This window comes from Cetorhinus maximus, chromosome 18, assembly GCF_964194155.1.
Source record: "Cetorhinus maximus chromosome 18, sCetMax3.hap1.1, whole genome shotgun sequence".
NCBI classification, from domain to species: Eukaryota; Metazoa; Chordata; class Chondrichthyes; order Lamniformes; family Cetorhinidae; genus Cetorhinus; species Cetorhinus maximus.
Genome location: NC_135896.1, coordinates 94,738,532 through 94,757,721, shown reverse-complemented (window position 1 = coordinate 94,757,721; position 19,190 = coordinate 94,738,532). Strand labels below are relative to the sequence as shown.

General features: G+C 41.4%; 2 protein-coding genes across 2 annotated transcripts in view; one reads left to right on the top strand and one right to left on the bottom strand.

The window, feature by feature from the left end:
* Positions 1-79: 79 nt before the first annotated feature.
* Positions 80-18,361, top strand: arg2 (arginase 2). The gene is made up of 8 exons (XM_078563232.1): positions 80-221; positions 465-537; positions 15,152-15,329; positions 15,529-15,688; positions 15,847-15,941; positions 16,595-16,699; positions 17,206-17,342; positions 17,497-18,361. Exons 1-8 carry the CDS (start codon positions 105-107, stop codon positions 17,697-17,699), a joined length of 1,068 nt encoding a protein of 355 aa, XP_078419358.1. The 5' UTR covers positions 80-104; the 3' UTR covers positions 17,700-18,361.
* The window catches only part of vti1b (vesicle transport through interaction with t-SNAREs 1B), a 13,128-nt gene continuing 12,064 nt past the window's right edge, over positions 18,127-19,190 (bottom strand). The window contains exon 6 of the mRNA XM_078563233.1: positions 18,127-18,570. Within this exon, the coding sequence (XP_078419359.1) occupies positions 18,474-18,570 (97 nt within the window). The 3' untranslated portion in view covers positions 18,127-18,473. The remainder of the gene's footprint in view (positions 18,571-19,190) is intronic.

Here is a 19,190-nt window from a genome sequence, read left to right as displayed (position 1 = left end):
TGCGCCGTGCAAGTTCCGCCCTGAATTGCCTGGAGCCAATCGCAGGGATGGCGCTGCGCTTTTATAAGAGGAGCCGGCTCGCTGCTCAGTATTAAACTGGAGAGATGTCTCTGCACAGGGGGGTCCGGCAGCTTTCGGGGAGGCAGCTCGGCTGGTTCCCCAAGCAGAGGCGATCGGTGCACTCTGTGGGAATAATAGGAGCACCCTTCTCTTATGGCCAGGTGGCTAGCTTGTATTATTTTATTTTTAATAAGTAAAACCTTTAATGGGTTTTTGTTTTAAAATAGCTTTTCTGCAATGATATATATTCAAATCTGGTGCATGCTGGAGTGGAACTGCATTGTTTAACCTTTTATAGAGGAGGGTGAGGGGGGATGTGTAATTTTACAGTGATTAATTTCGGCCTGATCTGTTTTCGACTTTTTTTTAAAACAAAAAATAAACATTATTTTTTTCTATAACAGAAGCGGCGAGGAGTGGAAGGTGGGCCCCGAGCAATCCGGGAGGCCGGCTTGGCGGAGAGGCTATCGGGGCTGGGTGAGTGGGTTATGGGTTGGGTTGGGTTGTGTGTTGTATGGGGGGTGGCTGTGGGGGTTGGGGGTGGGTGGGGGTGTTGCTAAGGGTGGTGTGGGGTCCCCTCTTCATCACTATGGGAATGATGTTGCTGCTGCTCCGGTTGGGCAGAGAGCCAGACACAGTGTGTATGAGAGAGAGAGACAGACAGACACAGACAGCTCTGCATTGGCGTCTTCAGTTCACTCGCTCTCTCATCTTCCCTCTTTCAAATTCCCACAACTGGTTAATGATCTTCATTTCTTTTTTTTAAACTTTATTCACTCCAGCGTTGTTGGGTTATCAAGTTTCTATTTTGTTCAAAAAAATACTGTAAATAACTTGATGTAGTACTGTCTCTCTGTCTCTTTCCTTCCTCCCTCCCCCCCAGCTTGACTTCTATTATTAAGACTTTCTACCACATGGTATCTCGAATGTCGTGTGGTGATAGCTACTACCGTAGGCAGGACGTTACCTTGTGAAGAAAGCGTTACTCTTACAACTGGGAGCCAATGCTGAGGCTCTATTCTATTCTTGTACTTCTAGAAACGGTAACAACTGAGCAGTGCTTGCCTCCTGCAAAGCCCTGCCTTGTGAACCAAAATGCTGGAACTAAACGTGCAGGGTCTGTGTATCTGGAAAAAGAAGTGAAGTTAGTTAACGACCTGAAATGTTAACCCTTCCTTCCTCTCCACAGATACTGCATGACCCAAGTGCTTTCCAGCATTTTCTGTTGCATTTCCAATGTTTTGCTTCATCGTTTTTGAGTATACTTTTAAAAAATATATTGTTTTTTAAAAAAATTAGGAGAAAGTTAAAAGGAACAGGAAACTTTGAATTGCCTAGCTTCAGTGGTAACATTCTTACCAGAGTCAGAAGGTTGTGGTTCAAACTCTGCTCCAGGGACTTCAGTACAAAATCCTGGCTGATATTGCACTGTGCTATGCCACCTGTTGGATGAGACATTGAACTAATGCCCAGCCTGCCTCCTACACAGGACGCATGTGATCTCATTTCACCATTTTGTCTCTGGTGTCTTGGCCAGTGTTTACCCATCAAACAACATTGCTTATATAATATATAAAGACAAAGACCTAGTTATTATCATCTTGCTGTTTCTGGGATCCTTACTGTGCATAACTTGGCTGCTGCAACTCCCACAACAGGAACAATACTTGAAGTACTTGACCAGATCTAAAGCACTTTGGAATACCCTGAGGTTGTGAAGTGCTATAGAAATGCAAACCTTTCTCCATCTAATGGAGAAGGAACAGAGTTGATGTGACTTAATATGTTAAGTTACAATGATGATGATGTGAAGTACAAAATACTGAAGCAAAGGTGTATCACTGCTACACAACAAAAACAGAAAATACCTGGAAAAACTCAGCAGGTCTGGCAGCATCGGCGGAGAAGAGCACATTTGACATTGCGAGTCCTCGTGAAGGGTCATGAGGACTCGAAACGTCAACTGTGCTCTTCTCCGCCGATGCTGCCAGACCTGCTGAGTTTTTCCAGGTATTATCTGTTTCTGCTTTTGTTTTGGATTTCCAGCATCCGCAGTTTTTTGCTTTTATCTCTTGTGTATCACTGCTACACTGACTGGTTTTGTCAGCAGTATGTTTTTCTGCAGTTAAGCAAATTGGAGGCGTTGTTGTTCAATGCACCATGGCTTTTGTCTGTTCCTCTTTTGTTTGGTAACTACTGCCTCCCAAGTAAAATATATTCCAAAGAGGAAGAAAGATGGTAAGAGGGGGGAAAAGGCATCCATGGCTAAGCAAGGAAGTTAAAGATAACATAAAGGCAAAAACTAAGGCATACCAAATTGCAAAGGTCAGTGGCAGGCTGGAAGATTGGGAAACTTTTAAAGATTGACAAAGGGTTACTAAAAAATAAATAAAAACAGCAAAGGTAAATTATGAAAGAAAACTAGCACAAAATGTAAAAACTGATAGCAAAAGCTTCTACAAGTATATAAAAGGAAAGAATAGCTAAAGTGAATGTTGGTCCCTTTGGAGGATGAGACTGGGGAGTTAATAGTGGGGAACGCAAAAATGGCAGAGACGCTTAATCAATATTTTGCCTCCGTTTTCACGGTGGAGGACACTAGTGCCACCCCAATAGTAACAGGTAGTGCAAAGGGTATAGAGAGGGAGGAACTTAGAACAATCATCATCACTAGAGTAAAAGTACTGAGCAAACTATTGGGATTAAAGGGTGACAAGTCCCAGGGTCTTAAAGGAAGTGGCAGTGGAGATAGTGGATGCATTGGCTATAATATTTCAAAATCCCCTGGATTCTGGAATGGTTCCATTGGATTGGAAAAATGCTAATATAACGCCCTTATTCAAAAGGGGGTGGGGGGGGGGGGGCAGAAAGTAGGAAACTATAGACCAGTTAGTTTAATGTCTGTCGTTGGGAAATTGTTGGAATCCATTATTAAGGAAGCAGTAATGGGGCATTTGGAAAGTCAAAATGCAATCCATCAGAGTCAGCGTGGTTTTGTGAAGAGTAAGTCATGTTTGACTAATTTGCTAGACTTCTTTGAAGATGTGACAAGCAAAGTGGATAATGGGGATCCTGTAGATGTAGTATATCTGGACTTCCAGAAGGCCTTTGATAAGGTGCCACACAAAAGATTAATACGCAAGATAAGATCACACGGAGTTAGGGGTAATGTATTTAGCTTGGGTAAAGGATTGGCTAACCAACAGAAAGCAGAGTGTTGGGATAAATGGGTCTTTTTCTGGATGGCAAACTGTAACTAGTGGGGTGCCACAGGGTTTGGTCCTTGGGCCCCAACTATTTACAATCTATATTAATGACTTGGATTCAGGGGTAGAAGGTACTATAGCTAAATTTGCAGATGACACCAAAATAGGTGGGAAAGTAAGTTGCAATGAAGAAATAAGAAATTTACAAATGGATATGGACAGGTTAGGTGAATAGGCCAAAATTTGGCAGATGGAGTTTAAGGTGGATAAGTGTGAGGTTATCCATTCTGGTTGGAAGAATAAAAAGGTGACTTATTATTTGAATGTTGAGAAACTTCAGAATGCTTCAGTGCAGAGGGATCTGGGTGTCCTTGTGCATGAATCGCCAAAAGCTAGTATGCAGGTACAGCAGGTAATAAGGAAGGCAAATGGAATTTTGGCATTTATTGCTAAAGGAATAGAGTATAAAAAAAATAGGGAAGTGTTGTTGCAACTGTACAAGGCATTGGTGAGACCGCACCTGGAGTACTGTGCACAGTTTTGGTACCCTTGCTTGAGGAAGGATGTTGTTGCATTGGAGGCAGTTCAGAGGAAGTTCACTAGATTGCTCCAGAGATGCGGGGCTTGTCTTATGAGGAGAGATTGAGCAGTTTAGGCCTATACTCGCTAGAGTTTAGAAGGATGAGAGGAGATTTAATTCAGTTATATAAGATGCTAAAGGGGACGGACAAAGTAGATGTGGACTGGATGTTTCCCCTTGTGGGGCATTCTAGAACGAGAGGCCATAGTTTTAGGCTAAGGGGTGATAGATTTAAATCAGAGATGAGGAAGAATTACTGTTCTCAAAGGGTTGTGAATCTGTGGAATTCACTACCTCAGTGCAGTTGATGCCGGGGTGCTGAATAAATTTAAAGAGGAGATAGACAGACAGATTTTTAATTAGTAATGGGTTGAAAGGTTTTGGGGAGAGGGTGGGAAATTGGAGTTGAGGCCAAAATGAGATCAGCCATGATTGTATTGAATGGCAGGGTAGGCTCGAGGGGCTGAACTGCCTACTCCTGCTCCTAGCTCTGATGTTCCAGCTTGAACATCAATAAATACATAATTGCTTTCCTCTCTTCCTCTCTCGTTTGGTAACTATGCTGCCTCCAGCTGTTCTGGGAAAGTATCAGAAATCGCATCAGAGCTTACCAACTTTAGCAAAATTAATGCAAAGTTGCGATTGGTATCTTATCTATTTGTTCTAGTGTGACACTGTACACCTCAATTTTCACTCTAGTTTCTTCTAATGCATTCCTTCCAACTACCATTGTTTTTGTTGAACTTAATTTGCTGAAATTAGAAGGATAGAGGGCCAAAAGTAAGTGTGAAGAGGAAGAATGTGTAACTCAAGCTCGTAACAAAATAAAAGACTCATAAGATGCTACATTCTATCCATTTTCCTGTAAGCCTTAGGGTCCTGAACAATAAGACAAGATCTGTGGGAGAAAATAAAAGCCTTTGAAATGTGGCTCCTAAGATGTGTGCTGAAAATGCCATGTAGAGAGCATAAGACCGATGAAGAGGTGTTTGAAATTGAGAACAAAAAAGAACTTTAAAAAGTGACATCCAGAAAAGAAAATTTAGTATTTCAGCCGTTTGATCGGAGCTGAAAAGCTACAGAGATCTCCCCTGGGGGGAGGACAGCAGAAAGAGGGACCTAGGTGTAGTTGGATGATGGATGTCAGAGTGGCTGCAAATGAGCTAGTGGATGTGTGAGGATGGCACAAGACAGAAGAGCATGACATACCGTGACTACAGGTCTTCTGGTAGGAGTAGCTACAGACAACAGCAGAGATTGATGTGTTGCTACCGAAGCAAATATTGGAACTGAATGTACAATCTGTTTTTGGTAAATGGAAAACATTACTCATTGGTTTCTGACATGTGTGCATGAGACCAACGTCTTAGCATGTTGTCTAGGCTTTGCTAGTCTTTAGATTTGATGATCTCACACATCAAATTTGTTTAAACTTGGAACCAAATTCTTGTCTCATTAGTAAGATTGTGGTACATGCAAGTGATCCTGCAACACCAGAACCTTGATGTAACCACAATAAAAATCTAAACTGAAGTAATTACCTGCTATCAGTAAATGTTGCTATTTCCTTTAGTTTTTGAACAATACAAGATAATGAACTATTTTAACAAGGATTGCTGTGCCATTCTCTAAATCTGATCACACTGTCCTTTTCTAGTTTCCCCTGTGTTCTGCCTTCATGGCATTATCTTTTGCTTTACAATTGTAGTCATCCAAACAGTACATCTAATGCTAATTTCTTCTCCTGTCTCCATTGCTAACTCTGGTTACCCCCTGATTCCATTGTGGTCCCCTGCTAGATTCTTCCACTGGTGACTTTATTTGCAGAATGGGGTCAGCCTATGAATGTAGGGGGGATACCAAATGCCACAAAAGCATGAAATCTTACTGTTTGACCAACACTGAATTGTGAACGATCCAGGACTACTTCCTCAGGCAAATTTCAAAACTTGCCGATGATAGCAAAACACAAAATGCTGGGAAAACTCACCAGTTCTGACAGTGTCAGTGCGGACTCCACGTCAACTCTGTTTCTCTCTCCACAGACTCTGTCAGACCTGAGTTTTTTTTTCCGGCATTTTCTGTTTTGGCTTCAGATTTTCCAGCACCTGCAGTTTTATACCAAACTTAGAGATGTGGCAACCAGTGAGGATGATACCAATTGACTGCAACAGGTCCTGGATAGGCTTGCAGAACGGGCAGACAAGTGGGAGATGGAATTTAATGCTGCAAATTTTGAAATGATGCCTTTTGGCAGGAGGGATAGGGAGAGGCAATATGGACTTCAAAGCACAGCTCTAAGGTGTGCAGGGACAGAGGACTCTGGAACTGAGAGTAATTAGCAAAGCTTATGGGATGTTGGGCTTCATAAGTCGAGGTATTGAGTACAAAAGCAAGCAAATTATTCTAAACCTTTAAAGCTCTGGTTAGGCACAACATGAGTCTTGTCTAAAACAGAAATACCTGGAAAAACTCAGCAGGTCTGGCAGCATCGGCGGAGAAGAACACAGTTGACGTTTCGAGTCCTTTTTGAGGTCTCGAAACGTCAACTGTGCTCTTCTCCGCCGATGCTGCCAGACCTGCTGAGTATTTCCAGGTATTTCTGTTTCTGTTTTTGTTTTGGATTTCCAGCATTCGCAGTTTTTTGTTTTTGTTTTTATATATGAGTCTTGTCTAGTTCTGGTCACCACACTTTAGGAAGGACGTGAGGGTCCTTGAGGGTGCAGAGGAGACTTGCCAGAATGTCCTGGAGATGGGGGATTTTAGCTACAAGATTAGGTTAGAGAAGCTGGGGTTGTTCTGCTTTTGGAGCAAAGGAGATTGAGGGACAGTAATGTTGTACAAGATTGACACCTTTTTTTACATAAGGTAGCCAAAGAATAGCTGATGGTGCAAGGACTAAGGGACACAGGTATAAGGTTTGGGCAAGAGATAAGGGGAACATGAACTTTTTTTTTAGTGAGTGGGAATGACTTGTAACTCACTGAATGAGCAGCAATATTCTACTTATATGGTATTATTAGTAAGACCACTTGGTTTCACCTCCATCTGTAAACTCCTCTCCTTTGCAATTTCATCAACTCCCAATGCTCTTTGCTAGCCTCAAGGTCAAATATGTTCAAAGCTCCTGTCCATGACCCATCTTGCAACACATGCTGTTCCCACATCCTTGTCCTTACCAACAAGAGTTCAAAATCCTTGCCCTATCTAGCAAATTCCTCCTAAACCTCACTAATTTCCAGCTCCGCAACCTGGTCTCTTTTCTACCTTCTGTTTCACCAACCACAACTCCATCTTCGTTAACGGGGCCTTCAACTGCCTTGGCCTTCTGGCTAACTCTCTTGCTGTGCGTCTCATAGCTTCAAAAGCCTCCTTAAAACATGTCTCTTGACTTATGAACAACTTGAACTAATTTACTGTAAGCGCAGTAAATCAAGCTGTCTATACTCTTTCATTTTGTCTAATCGAAGGATAGAATAATTGGTTATAGCACTGAAGGAGGCCATTTAGCCAATCCTGTCTGTGCTGGTTCTCAGCAAGAGTGACTCACCCAGTCCCATTTGCCCGCCTTTCCCATCTGATTCTCTTTTGAAGGCATCAATTGAATGTGTCTTCACCACAGTCCCAGGCAGTGCATTGCAGATCCTAACCACTCACTGCATTTATTTTTTTTTAATGTCACCATTGCTTCTTTTGCTAATTGCCTTTAAAGCAGTATCCTCTGGTTCTTGATCCTGCCACCAGCTGAAACAACATTATCTCCCTCTCTCTAATCTTTCCAGACCTCATGATTGTGGACATCTCGATCAAACTTTCTCAATTTTCTCCAAGGAGAACAGCCCTGGTTTCTCCAATCTATTCACTTAACTGAAATTCCTCAAGTTCAGTTTTTCAAGTGCGCAAACAAAATTAAACGACTTTGAAATTGCTTGATATAACCTGCACTTCTTTTAAATCACTCGGCTGTTTAATTGTATGGCTGTTGAATCATTTCCCATTAGCCTGCCATTGCTGTAGTGACATGTCTAAAACATACTTGTTTAGTTCCCCACACTGAGGACTGGTTGGAAGCCTGTGTCTGATGCTGGTCAATTGCTAGCCTTCCGTTTTCAACCTTTTATTGTGATATTTCAATTTTGGTTTAAAACTTTAGTGAGCCGGACTAATCGAGGCAGATTCCTCAGCCCTCTGCAAAACCCTGGGGTTGCAATACTAACTTGGGATCAAAGACTAAGGGGAATATAAATACTTAAACCCTCATTAACTATTAATATTAAATTTACTGTGCATGTCATGCTCCTTATTTGGGCATCACCATTCTGCAAGTCATGCCTGCAAGGAGCTTCATGACCTCTGGCTCCCTTGACTATACCTATAGCATCAGTAACACATTACAAAATTTGCTTTGCTCTGACTGTGGTTACAACAGGAAACCTTTTCTCTTTACTTGCAGTGCTCCTCCACCCCCAGCCAATTGTAAAGCTGGTAAACATTTTCTGTTGTGCAGCTCTTTTTTTCTTGTATTGTCCAATATATTATTTGCACTGCAATATGAAGGGCTTTTTTTTTTTAAAAAAGTAGTAATTAGACACTGTCTCTGGGAGAGAGGATTAAGATTGTATTGGCTGCAAGATTCTCTGTTTGATATCGCAGATGGGGATTTTTATCCCCCTTCCTGCTGCTGGTTATGGATCTATAGATGAAACAGTTCTTCAGTATTGCTGAAAAAAAGAGACATGCTTTTTATCCTGCACTCATCAGGACAATCTCAAATTTATGCTGCATAAAGAAGAGAAGAGGGTGTTGATTGGTAGAGACTGTTGTAATGGAGAATGCACCAGGGGACCGTGAACTGCCAAGCTTTTGTTCAAATTCAAACCAGGCAAGTCAACTGTGGTCAAGGCATTTCCATGAGGAATGAACCAGGGAATGGCTGTCCCCTAAGCTTTTGTGTAACATCCTCAATATCAATCTCAAAGTACCATGAGGCATGTGGTAAGAACATCAGGTTAGGAAGGGCAAAACAGCTGAGCTAATTGCTGTTATGACCAGAGCCCCACATGCAGTTCCCAGCAAGAGTCCATCGATAATGGTTTGGGTCAGGAATTCTAACTGCTTTTGTCCTGAGTTTAGCTGACTGATATGAAGGAGTAAATGTCCCCAAAATCTGCAAATGCAAATGATCCAGGGACCAACCTGGTCTGAAACCTTGTCCATTTATCCATTCAGAAAGCTTTGGTGCTGGCTTATTCTTTTGAGAGGTAATGTTGGTATACATTTGCAACCTGGTTATTAATTCTATCTCCCTTCAAAATGTTTAGATACTTTTTTTTCCCCTCCTGCTCGATATCACGTTTGAATAAAATTGAGAATTTTACAAGGTGGAATGCTGCCACCACCACAATACCTGTAACAGATAACTGAACCATATTGTGCTCGTTTTTAAATTGGAAAGGAATTCTGCATCTGGGGAGGGGGTCGAAATAGTATTGAAATTGACTAACCCTGCTGTATTAGATTCAACATCCTATTATCAGTACAGCAGCAATTAAACTAAGAATTTTATATAATAAAGGGTGTAAGTTAGAGGCAGTAATGAAACTCCAAGGGGGAGAATTTTCTCCCCGTCTGGGGTGGGTGGGAGCAGGCGCGGGCGAGCGCGCAGCCGATCGCCGCCCGCAATCGGCTGGGTGCTGCCATTTTGCATGGGCGGGGCCAATTAAGGCCCATCCAGCATGACGCGCACCTGGAAGCGCTGAGCGCTCCCACGAAAGAGTGCAGAAATCTCCGAGGCACGGAGCTGCCTTGGAGATTAATTTGATTAAGAAACATTTTTAAAACCTGTCCCTTCATGTGACAGTGTCACATGAGCTGGGACATGTCAATGAACTTTAATAAAATTGATTTAATTTATAAACCCTTCATGAAACCTCATCCCGCCCGTGGATGAGGTTTCATGATAAATGCGAAGGCCGCCTGGGCTCCTCACCTGCCCGCCAGCCTTAAGGTTGGACGGGCAGCTCAATTAATTACTTTAATTAGTTTTTAAATGGCTTTAATAGGCCTTTGACAGTTCGGCAGGTGCACAGCCGACTCTGCTGCGCGCCCGCCAAACTGAGGACCGGAGTGACGTCGGGACACACCCTCCCAACATCACCGTGCGTCATTTTACATGTCAGCGAGTGGGGCCCACCCCTGCTTGCAGACCCGAAGATTCTACCCCTAGGGGTCAGATCACGCCTTCAGTGTTGTTTACAGAGGGAGACCTTTAGATCCTGCACAGAAAAGCTTTTGACTGTAGCATCAGAGGACCAAGTTAAGACTGAGAAACACGCAAGTCTGAGGGAACTTGATAAGGAAGACAGATTGTTTTTGCTGGCTGGGGAATCTAAAAGCTGGGGGCACAATCTCAGGATAAGGGATTGTGATGGGGAGAAATTACTTCACTCAAAGGATTGTGAAGTTTTGGAATTCTCTACCCCAGAGGGATGTGAATGCTCCATCGTTAAATACATTTAAGGCTGAGAGAGATATTTGGTTCCTCAGGGAATTGAGGGATATGGGGAGCAGGCAGAAAAGTGAAGTTGAAGCCCAAGATCCACCATGATTGTATTGAATGGTGGAGCAGACTGGGTTGTCTATTGCTATTTCTTGTGAAGGAGTGAAAATACAAGATGCAGGCAACACCAAGCAGGTGCAGTAACCTCTGGAAGGAGAAACCCAGTTAAATTTTCAGGTTAATGACCTCTCCTCAGCACTGGGAGCACTTGGAAATTTAACAGTTTTAAGCAAGGGGGAGGGGTAGAAAACAAACTAGAAGCTCAGAGGATGGAAGGTGGGAGTGATTTCAAACGAGATGGTGTAAAGCACAAAGGTAATAATGGAGCTAGTAACGAGGGTCTAGAGGTATAAATATGGGGAGCCTAATGACCTCCAACACACACTCATTTCAGATTTCCAGCATAACAGTCTAAATGACCTCTTCAGCTTTGTGTCTCATTTTCCAAAGGGACACTAGTGTGTGTTAGTAAAAAGAGCCATCTGACCAATTTATTTGTTCATGTGGCTAGCATATAAGTCAACCACATTGCTGTGTGGGTCTGGCATCACATGTAGGCCAGACCAGGTAAGGACAGCAGATTTCCTTAAGGACATTAGTGAACCAGGTGGGTTTTTTAAATAACAGTGGTCATCATTAGACTTTCAATTCCAGATTTTTTTTTTTTATTGGATTCAAATTTCACCATCTGGTTTCTGGAATATTAGTCCAGTGACAATACCACTGTGCAACTGCCTCCCTTACTAGAAAGTGATCAATGACATTGAACTTCTGGAGTCATTTAAGAATAGTGTAGGTTTCTTGGAGTGAGCAAAAATGTACTAAAAGTAGCTTACTAACATCATAGCTGTGTACTTTTGTGCAGACTCTCTTTGTCCTTCTCTATTAATATTTTGAAAGCATTGTCTGCCTATATGTTCCAATCAGGCTGTAGAAAATTGCTAATGGTAGTTGGAACAAGTGTTGCTTCTGTTACTGAGCTAAAGGCAGCAGTGTTAAACTAGGATCTCCAGCAACATAGTTTTGAGTCCTTTCAGTTGTACAGTATTGGGAGTTGCATTCCCTTCTGGCTATATTCTATGATTTGACTTGTACTGAAAATGTAGCCTGTACTGCCGTATGTAACTAGACAGAAAAGTACAATTGGAGCAGCGAGGGATCAGAGTTCCTGTACTCATGTCTAAAGCTGATTTTAGCCTGTCAGTGTAATTTTAATTTAGTTATCAGACCTGACAGCACAATTATTATATTTGTAAAACTAAATGGTTCAAATGGAAAGAATCTTTTTCAGTTTTCTCCACCCTCCCAGCAGAGACCAGTAAGCAAATTTGGCCTATATTCTCAAGTTTAAGAATGAGGCAATCTCATTGAAACGTACAAGATTCTGAAGGGGCTTGATAGGGTGGACACTGAGATGGTTTCCCCTGGTCAGTGAACCTAAAATATGGGGGGACTGTCTCAAGATAAGGGACCTGTCACTTAGGACTGAGATGAGGTGAAATTATTTCACTCAAGATGGTTGTGAATCTTTGGAATTCTCCAGAGGGTTGTGGATGCTCCATCATTGTCTACCCCAGCCTTAAATATGTTCAAATTTTTGGTGTCTCAGGGAATTGAGGGATATGGGGAGTGACAGGAAAGTGGAGTTGAAGCCCAAGATCAGCCAGGATCATCTTAAATGATGGAGCAGGCTCAATGGGGCCATATGGTCTACTCTTATTTCTTCAGCACAAGATATCAATCTGTTTATAGGACCAAGTTATAACTTGTTCCAATCAAACTCACTTGAGGGAATGCTTGTGGATGTCCCTGCTAACACCCTATTGTTGGACAAAAGAACTCCCTTTGAGGTGCAGTTTGATGGGGTAAACAATATCTATATTTGGATAGTAGTCTTATGTTGTCATGAACTAAATGTTCCCCATGAACAGTGTTAGTGAGCTCTTCTCTTGTGAATTATCCAGTAACAGAAACACCAAACTTTGCATTTCCCTTGGAGTAGTAGAAATAAAAAATGCAAACCTGTTGTGAAGGCTAAGATGTTTTAATTGCTAGTCGAGACAGAAGTATTGTCTCAGGCACACCAGCTGTCACAGCTTAGCAAGCAACCGTTTCACTGTACATGAAGTGTAAGTTTATCTTTTAAGTAAATCAGATCAAATGATAAGCTTGTTTTCCCAGACACTGTTGGCTATCTTTTATTTGCATAAATTTGAACTTGGATCAATTCAAATTGCATAAATTGAAAAATACCATGATGGGACTATCCACTGGAATTTGGAAGAGTAAGAGGTGACTTGATTGAAACCTTAAGACCCTGAGGGGTCTTGGCAGGGTGGAAGTGGAGAGGATGTTTCCTCTTGTGGGAGAATCTAGAACTAGGGGTCACTGTTTTTAAAAATAAGGGGTCACTCATTTAAGACAGGCGAGGAAAAATTGAGGGTTGAGAGTCTTTGGAACTCTCTTCCTCCAAAGGCAGTGGAAGCAATGTCTTCAAATATTTTTAAGGCAGAACGAGAGATTCTTGATTTAACAAGAAGGTGAAAGGTTATTGGGGTTAGGCAGGAATGTGGGGTTGAGGTTACATTCAGATCAGCCATGATCTTATTGAATGGCAGAGCAGGCTCGAGGGGCTGAGTAGCCTACTCCTGCTAATTTGTATGTTCAATTTTTCACACATCCGTTTCCCACCAAGTTTACTTAATGACAGCACCAAATGCATATAGCTATTTGTTGGAAAAGTATTGGAAATGTAACTTATAATCTAAGAATTGATAATTTATAAATGGAGAAATGTATTCTCTAGGATTATAGCATACACCTTGAATAATGCATTGATGATCTTCCTTTCCCCATTTATTCCATAAACCTCCTGATTTTTTTGAGTTTTACTTGAAGATTAAACTAACCCCCCTGCAATAAATCAGTTGGAACTGTCTTGAAACAATAAGCCTATGTTTGAGACTCCTCGGATACTAAAGCAGTCAATGCCTATGTGCATAAAGACCTAGCCAACATTTGGGCTTGGGCAAGTATCATTGTGCCTCAAGTGCCAGGAAATGACAATCTCCAGCAAGGGAATATAACCACTTCCCCTAGGTGTTCAGCAGCATTACCATTGCTTTATCATGGGAGTTGCCATTGACCAGAGACCTAATGGGACCAGCCAAATAGATACTGTGGCTACAAGAGCAGGTTAGACGCTGAGAATTCTGTGGCAAGTAATTCACCATCTCATTTCTCCAAAGCCTGACCGCCATCTACAAGATGTAAGTCAGGAATGTGATGAAATACTCTGCAATTGCCTGGATGAGTGCAGCTCCAACACTCGCAACTCAACACCATCCAGGATAAAGCAGCTCATTTGATCAGCCTGACCACCATCTTAAACATTCACTCCTTCCACCACCAGGACACAATGACAACAGTGTGTACCATAGCAAGATGCACTGCAGCAACTTGCCAAGGCTCCTTTGACAGCACGTTGCAAACCCACAACTTCTCCCACTTAAAAGACCGAGCAGCAGGATGGAAATGCCAGCACCTGTAAGTTCCCCTCCAAGCTACATGCCATCTTGACTCAGAAATATGTCACTGTTCCTTCACTGTCGCTGGGTCAGAATCCTGGAACTCACTCAACCATCACTGGATGTGCCTACATCACGTGGACTGCAGTGGTTCAAGATGCCTTCTCAAGGACACTTGGTGGGGCAAGAAATGATTTAAAACATTTTAACTTAAATCTGCAGCGATTGATGTCTTCTGGGTTTAAAACAAACACAACACATCGCCCTTGGGCTTGCTTAACAATCCCATTGACCAGTATTGGAGACCTGACTGGAGATGACTGGTTTGATAATACATGATCACACCTAGCATGACTGAATAGCAGAGGCAAGCCCATCGTGTGTACAGCTGTGATTAGAAGGATACTCTTTCGAGTTACCAACAGTCACAGATTGCAACTTCTTTCGAGTACAATCACAGTTCTTGGTTTTCCAGGAGTGGGACATGAACCCACAACCCTCTGATTCAAAGGCGAGGGTGCTATGAACTGAGCCACAGCTGACACCTCAAATACGTTAGGCAGTTCATGATTAGTTGTGCTGTTCAGTGTTTCTGGTGCCTGTTAATCACTGAGTTCTCAAATCTACATTTTATTAAACAAATAACATTCCAAGGGAGAAGCAGGCAGGTTTCTACAGTTTAGATGGCTAGGAATGGAATTTTAACCAAGTTTACTCCTCTGGCAGATTCCAGTCATAAAAACAAATATCTCTAGTCTAATGGTGTCAATTCACTAAAGTGCAAAAGATTCCTCCCCTCCCCCCAGCCCCAGCAAATCTGGTTCAGTAAAGGAATCTGTAAAAATAAGCTCGTCATTGGAATGCAGGAAGAAATGTCAGTTCCAATCAAAGCTGACAGCTAATGCCTTGTAGGGGATCTGAATTGAACAGGCAGTCAGCTAGTATCCAGCATAGCAGCTATGCATACTTGAGGCGGGGGTGGGGGGCAATATTTTACATTTGTTAATTGGCAGGCTAGAGTTGAGAAGGGGGCGGACTAAGCACACAGGTGTTGATTTTTGAGTAGCTTGACTCTGAATAGCCACCCGGTTGAATGTAAGAGTGGAAATCAGTGAAGAGTTTGGAACCAGACACTTGGTGCTTTCCACAAGTCACTGAAATGCCATTTCTAATGTAGACTGATACTTTTCCCAAAATTCATCAAATACTTAATTTTCAGGTTGTAAAGTATACGACTATGGAGACCTGAGTTTCACCACTGTACCAAATGATACACCATATAACAACGTTGTCCATCACCCAAGAACAGTGGGTTTGGCCAACCGGTCATTAACTGAAGCAGTCAGCCGAGCAGTTGGTGATGGTCACCTAAGCATTATGCTTGGAGGAGATCACAGGTGAGTCCACCAACAGCAAGCAATTATATAGATGTGGAAGATAAATTGCTGCCAGAAGCTAATTGCAATTTAAATTGCATTAGAATCTTGTGGGGAAAATTAGACACTAGCTAAATCTGAAAGTGCTGTTTGAAAAGTTAGCACTGTGCAGGGGGAAACAGTGTGCTCATAACATCCTTTCTTTATCATAAATATCCAGTTTAGGAATTGGTTCAGTCCATGGGCATGCACAGCAGCGTCCTGATCTATGCGTCATATGGGTGGATGCACATTGTGATCTAAACACACCTCTTACTTCAATGTCTGGTAATCTGCATGGACAGCCAGTGTCATTCCTTATAAGAGAGCTCCAGGACAAGGTAACATTTATATTGGAGTTAAACTAGTTAAATGACTTCTTGTCAACTCATTGTCTTGATTAAATATAGGAAATGTCTTCGCAACATTTGCCCCAGCTGCATTTAACCAGTGTAAATTTGCTGTTTAAATTAGAAATTACTTTTTTTTTAAATTAAAGATACCACCACTTCCTGGATTTTCCTGGGTCACTCCTTGCATTTCAGCAAAGGACTTGGTTTACATTGGACTACGGGATGTTGATCCTGCTGAATAGTAAGAACACATTTTTCTTTCAGCTTTAGTGCAAGTTTGCCTGCTATCTTGAGGTGTAACATACCCACACAGTATAGCTTTAGGTGGCTAATAATATCACCAAGGTTCAAGCTGATTTTAATGATTCAGAAACTAACCATTCACTTATACAACCTATTACTTGAATGCATTTGAACACCAAGTTCCTAATTGAACATTCCTTATTTAATCACTACTTCAATCTTGATATACAGGGTGCAACAAACCAGATTGTGCAAAATGTATAATTCAGCATTTCAGAGAAATAGTTTGGAATATAGTATAGCACTTGACAACCTTGTGCTTTGCGACAAACATTAATTTGGAAGTATTGAAATCCTTTGTGCATTAAGTGGCTATGTACAGCAAATAAGAATGACAATTTAATCTGTGGTTTGACATGGATGTTGAGCGCCCAATCCATGCACTCAAAGGTAATCTTCTGTCCATCTAAACAGATGCGACAGAATATCCTATTTCGCAATCCCCCATAGTTTTGCATTGGTGACTGCCTGGAGCATGCGCAAGCCCTCAATTGGCCTTAAATCCACAACTTTCTGACTCAACAGGCACTTGCAATTTAACATGGCAAACCTGTCCTAAAAAATTTTATAATGTTTATTTCTTCCCCACAGCTACATCCTGAAAAACTTTGGCATCCGATACTTTTCTATGAAAGAGGTGGATCAACTCGGAATACAGAAAGTGATGGAAAGAACATTTGATCACCTTGTTGGGAGGTAGGTTAAGAACAGAAGAATCAAATGTAGCTATGTTGTTCAGGTTCATTGTTGGTGGAAAATGAGAGCCAATTGTTTTCAGGTCACCTACAAGGTCCAGCTTTCTTAATTTATATTGATCTTATTTGTAGGGCAGTTTGTAACACTGCCTTGTAGTTTATAAACCTGAGTACACATCTGACGAAAGCAGAGTTGTACTGAGTCACTTTATAATCCATTATGCAGTCTAATGGGCAGGAGGACTAGAGAGGTGAGCGGTTTGTCTGCATTCTAGATGCTCAGGTAGCACAAGAACCTGAATCTAAGCTCGAATTGGCGAATTTGGATGGGCATACCAACTGATACTTAAACGGGCTGGATCTTTCCCTGCATGTGCAATGATTTTTTTTTTGTGTAGGTGAACTGGCAAACATTGTTTATGCTCTAGGACTTTAAATATTTTAGACAAGCAATTGCTAGTTTGTAAATATGCAAATCTAATTTGAAATGTTGATTTTTTTTTTCAGACAGAAAAGACCAGTGCACCTGAGCTTCGATGTGGATGCTATTGACCCATCTTTAGCTCCTGCAACTGGCACTCCAGTGATAGGAGGACTAACTTACAGGGAAGGAATGTATATTGCAGAGGAAGTACATAACACAGGTATGAGACAAATGGCCAAAAGCAACTAATTGATTATCTTAAGTTTTTTTTTAAGATCAGGCTTTATGTAAAAATTACATTTTGTTCAACTGTTCTTTTCTTAAACTGGCTGTTAGCTTGCATTGAAATGCAGTAATTCTCTTTCCACTTGCAGGAATGCTGTCTGCAATGGATCTGGTTGAAGTCAACCCTAAACTTGCAACTTCGGATGAGGAACTTAATGCTACAGTAAACATTGCAGTGGATGTCATCTCCTTTTCTTTGGGGCAGGCCCGAGAAGGATCCCATGGCAAATGTGATGAACTGCCGACACCCAGTGCAACATATGCAACAAACGAACAGACTCTACGGCTTTAGGACCTTTTGTTGGAGAAAGGAACAGTGTCTAGTTTGTACAAATTCAAATTCCAGAACTGAAATTTAGAGGAATAGTACTTTGTTCCACATACACTTTATCCTTGGGACACATTAATGGGACAGTGTGTTCTCAGCCCTTCATCTGTATCCCTTTTATTCATAAGGTAAAGTGAACAACATCTGAGCTTTTTTGATACATTCCAGTGTGAAGAATAGGATGAATTTCATTTCCCTATTCAACCAGCTGGAGATAAATTGGTAAATCGTCAAAGCAGTGCTTTTCTAGTCAGGAGAATCAAGTGAACTTTCAGAAATGCTCTGTGCTTGCTTACATAAAAATCTAAGATGATTGGAGGTCTAAATCAATATACTATTAATGTATATTAAATTTTCCCTCTGGATAGAAATAACTTATGCTCAAGACCAATTGGACATTTGTTAAATATCAAATGACTTTATTAAAAGTTTGTGCACATTACTACAATGTAGTTTATTGGCAAAGTTTAAGAGACTGATCAAATGCAACGTCATTTGTGAAGTTTCTTCATCTTGCTCAAAGATACTTCAGCTGCAAGACCCATCAAACCACAGGGAAGTCCTCTAACCAGGTTGAGTACATGATGAAGAATGGAATGGTTCAGCAATAAAAGTACTTTAATACACATCCTCAAAGTCTCATCTTTCAATAGTCATCGAGTCAGAAACCTGCGAGCTTCACAGGAAGCACTTGAGCAGGAGTTCACAGCACTGAAACCACCCAGATTACGTGTTAAGTTAGTGTTTGCGGAAGAACTTGAGATATACAACAGCTGCCAGAATCGCTACTTCAAGAAGGATGATAATACTCAGTAGCAGCTTGTTTGTCACAACCCTAGAGAGATCAAAACATTATTCATTTCTGACCCATAACTGAAAGATTAAATTTTAATGTCTACTCTTCAAATATGGAAAACACTGGTTATTGTATAGAGGGAAGGCAGTCTAGCCACAGTGGGTTATAAAATGGTTCTTTATAAAAGATGAACTAGGGGGATGGGAGAAAATTCTAACTTTTGGAACAGATACCATAGTAACTGAAAATTAACTCCTAACGAAATACCGCCACCTATTAAAAATATGATTTAGCTAACTTTTCTACCATTTGAAAATCTTTCCTTGTAATACTTCTCCCAAGTCTTCATGGATTATCTTCACTTAAAATAGCAAGTGACAAAAGCTACTTTTAAAGTACTATCCATAAACTTAAGGTCAAAATACTGCTGCCCATATCTTAAATCGTACCAAGTCTTGTTCACTCAGTTCCTGGAGTAGCACCAGGTTAAGCAATGGTTCAATTTTAAAATCACATCCTTATTTTGCCCCATCCTGCCTCGGCCTCTCCCCTCCAAGATATTCTGGCTTCTTCCACATCCTCAATTTTAATACTCTACTATCAGTGGCCAAGGTCCTAAGCTCTGGAATCAGCTCCCTAGCCCCCCTTCCTTTTAAGCT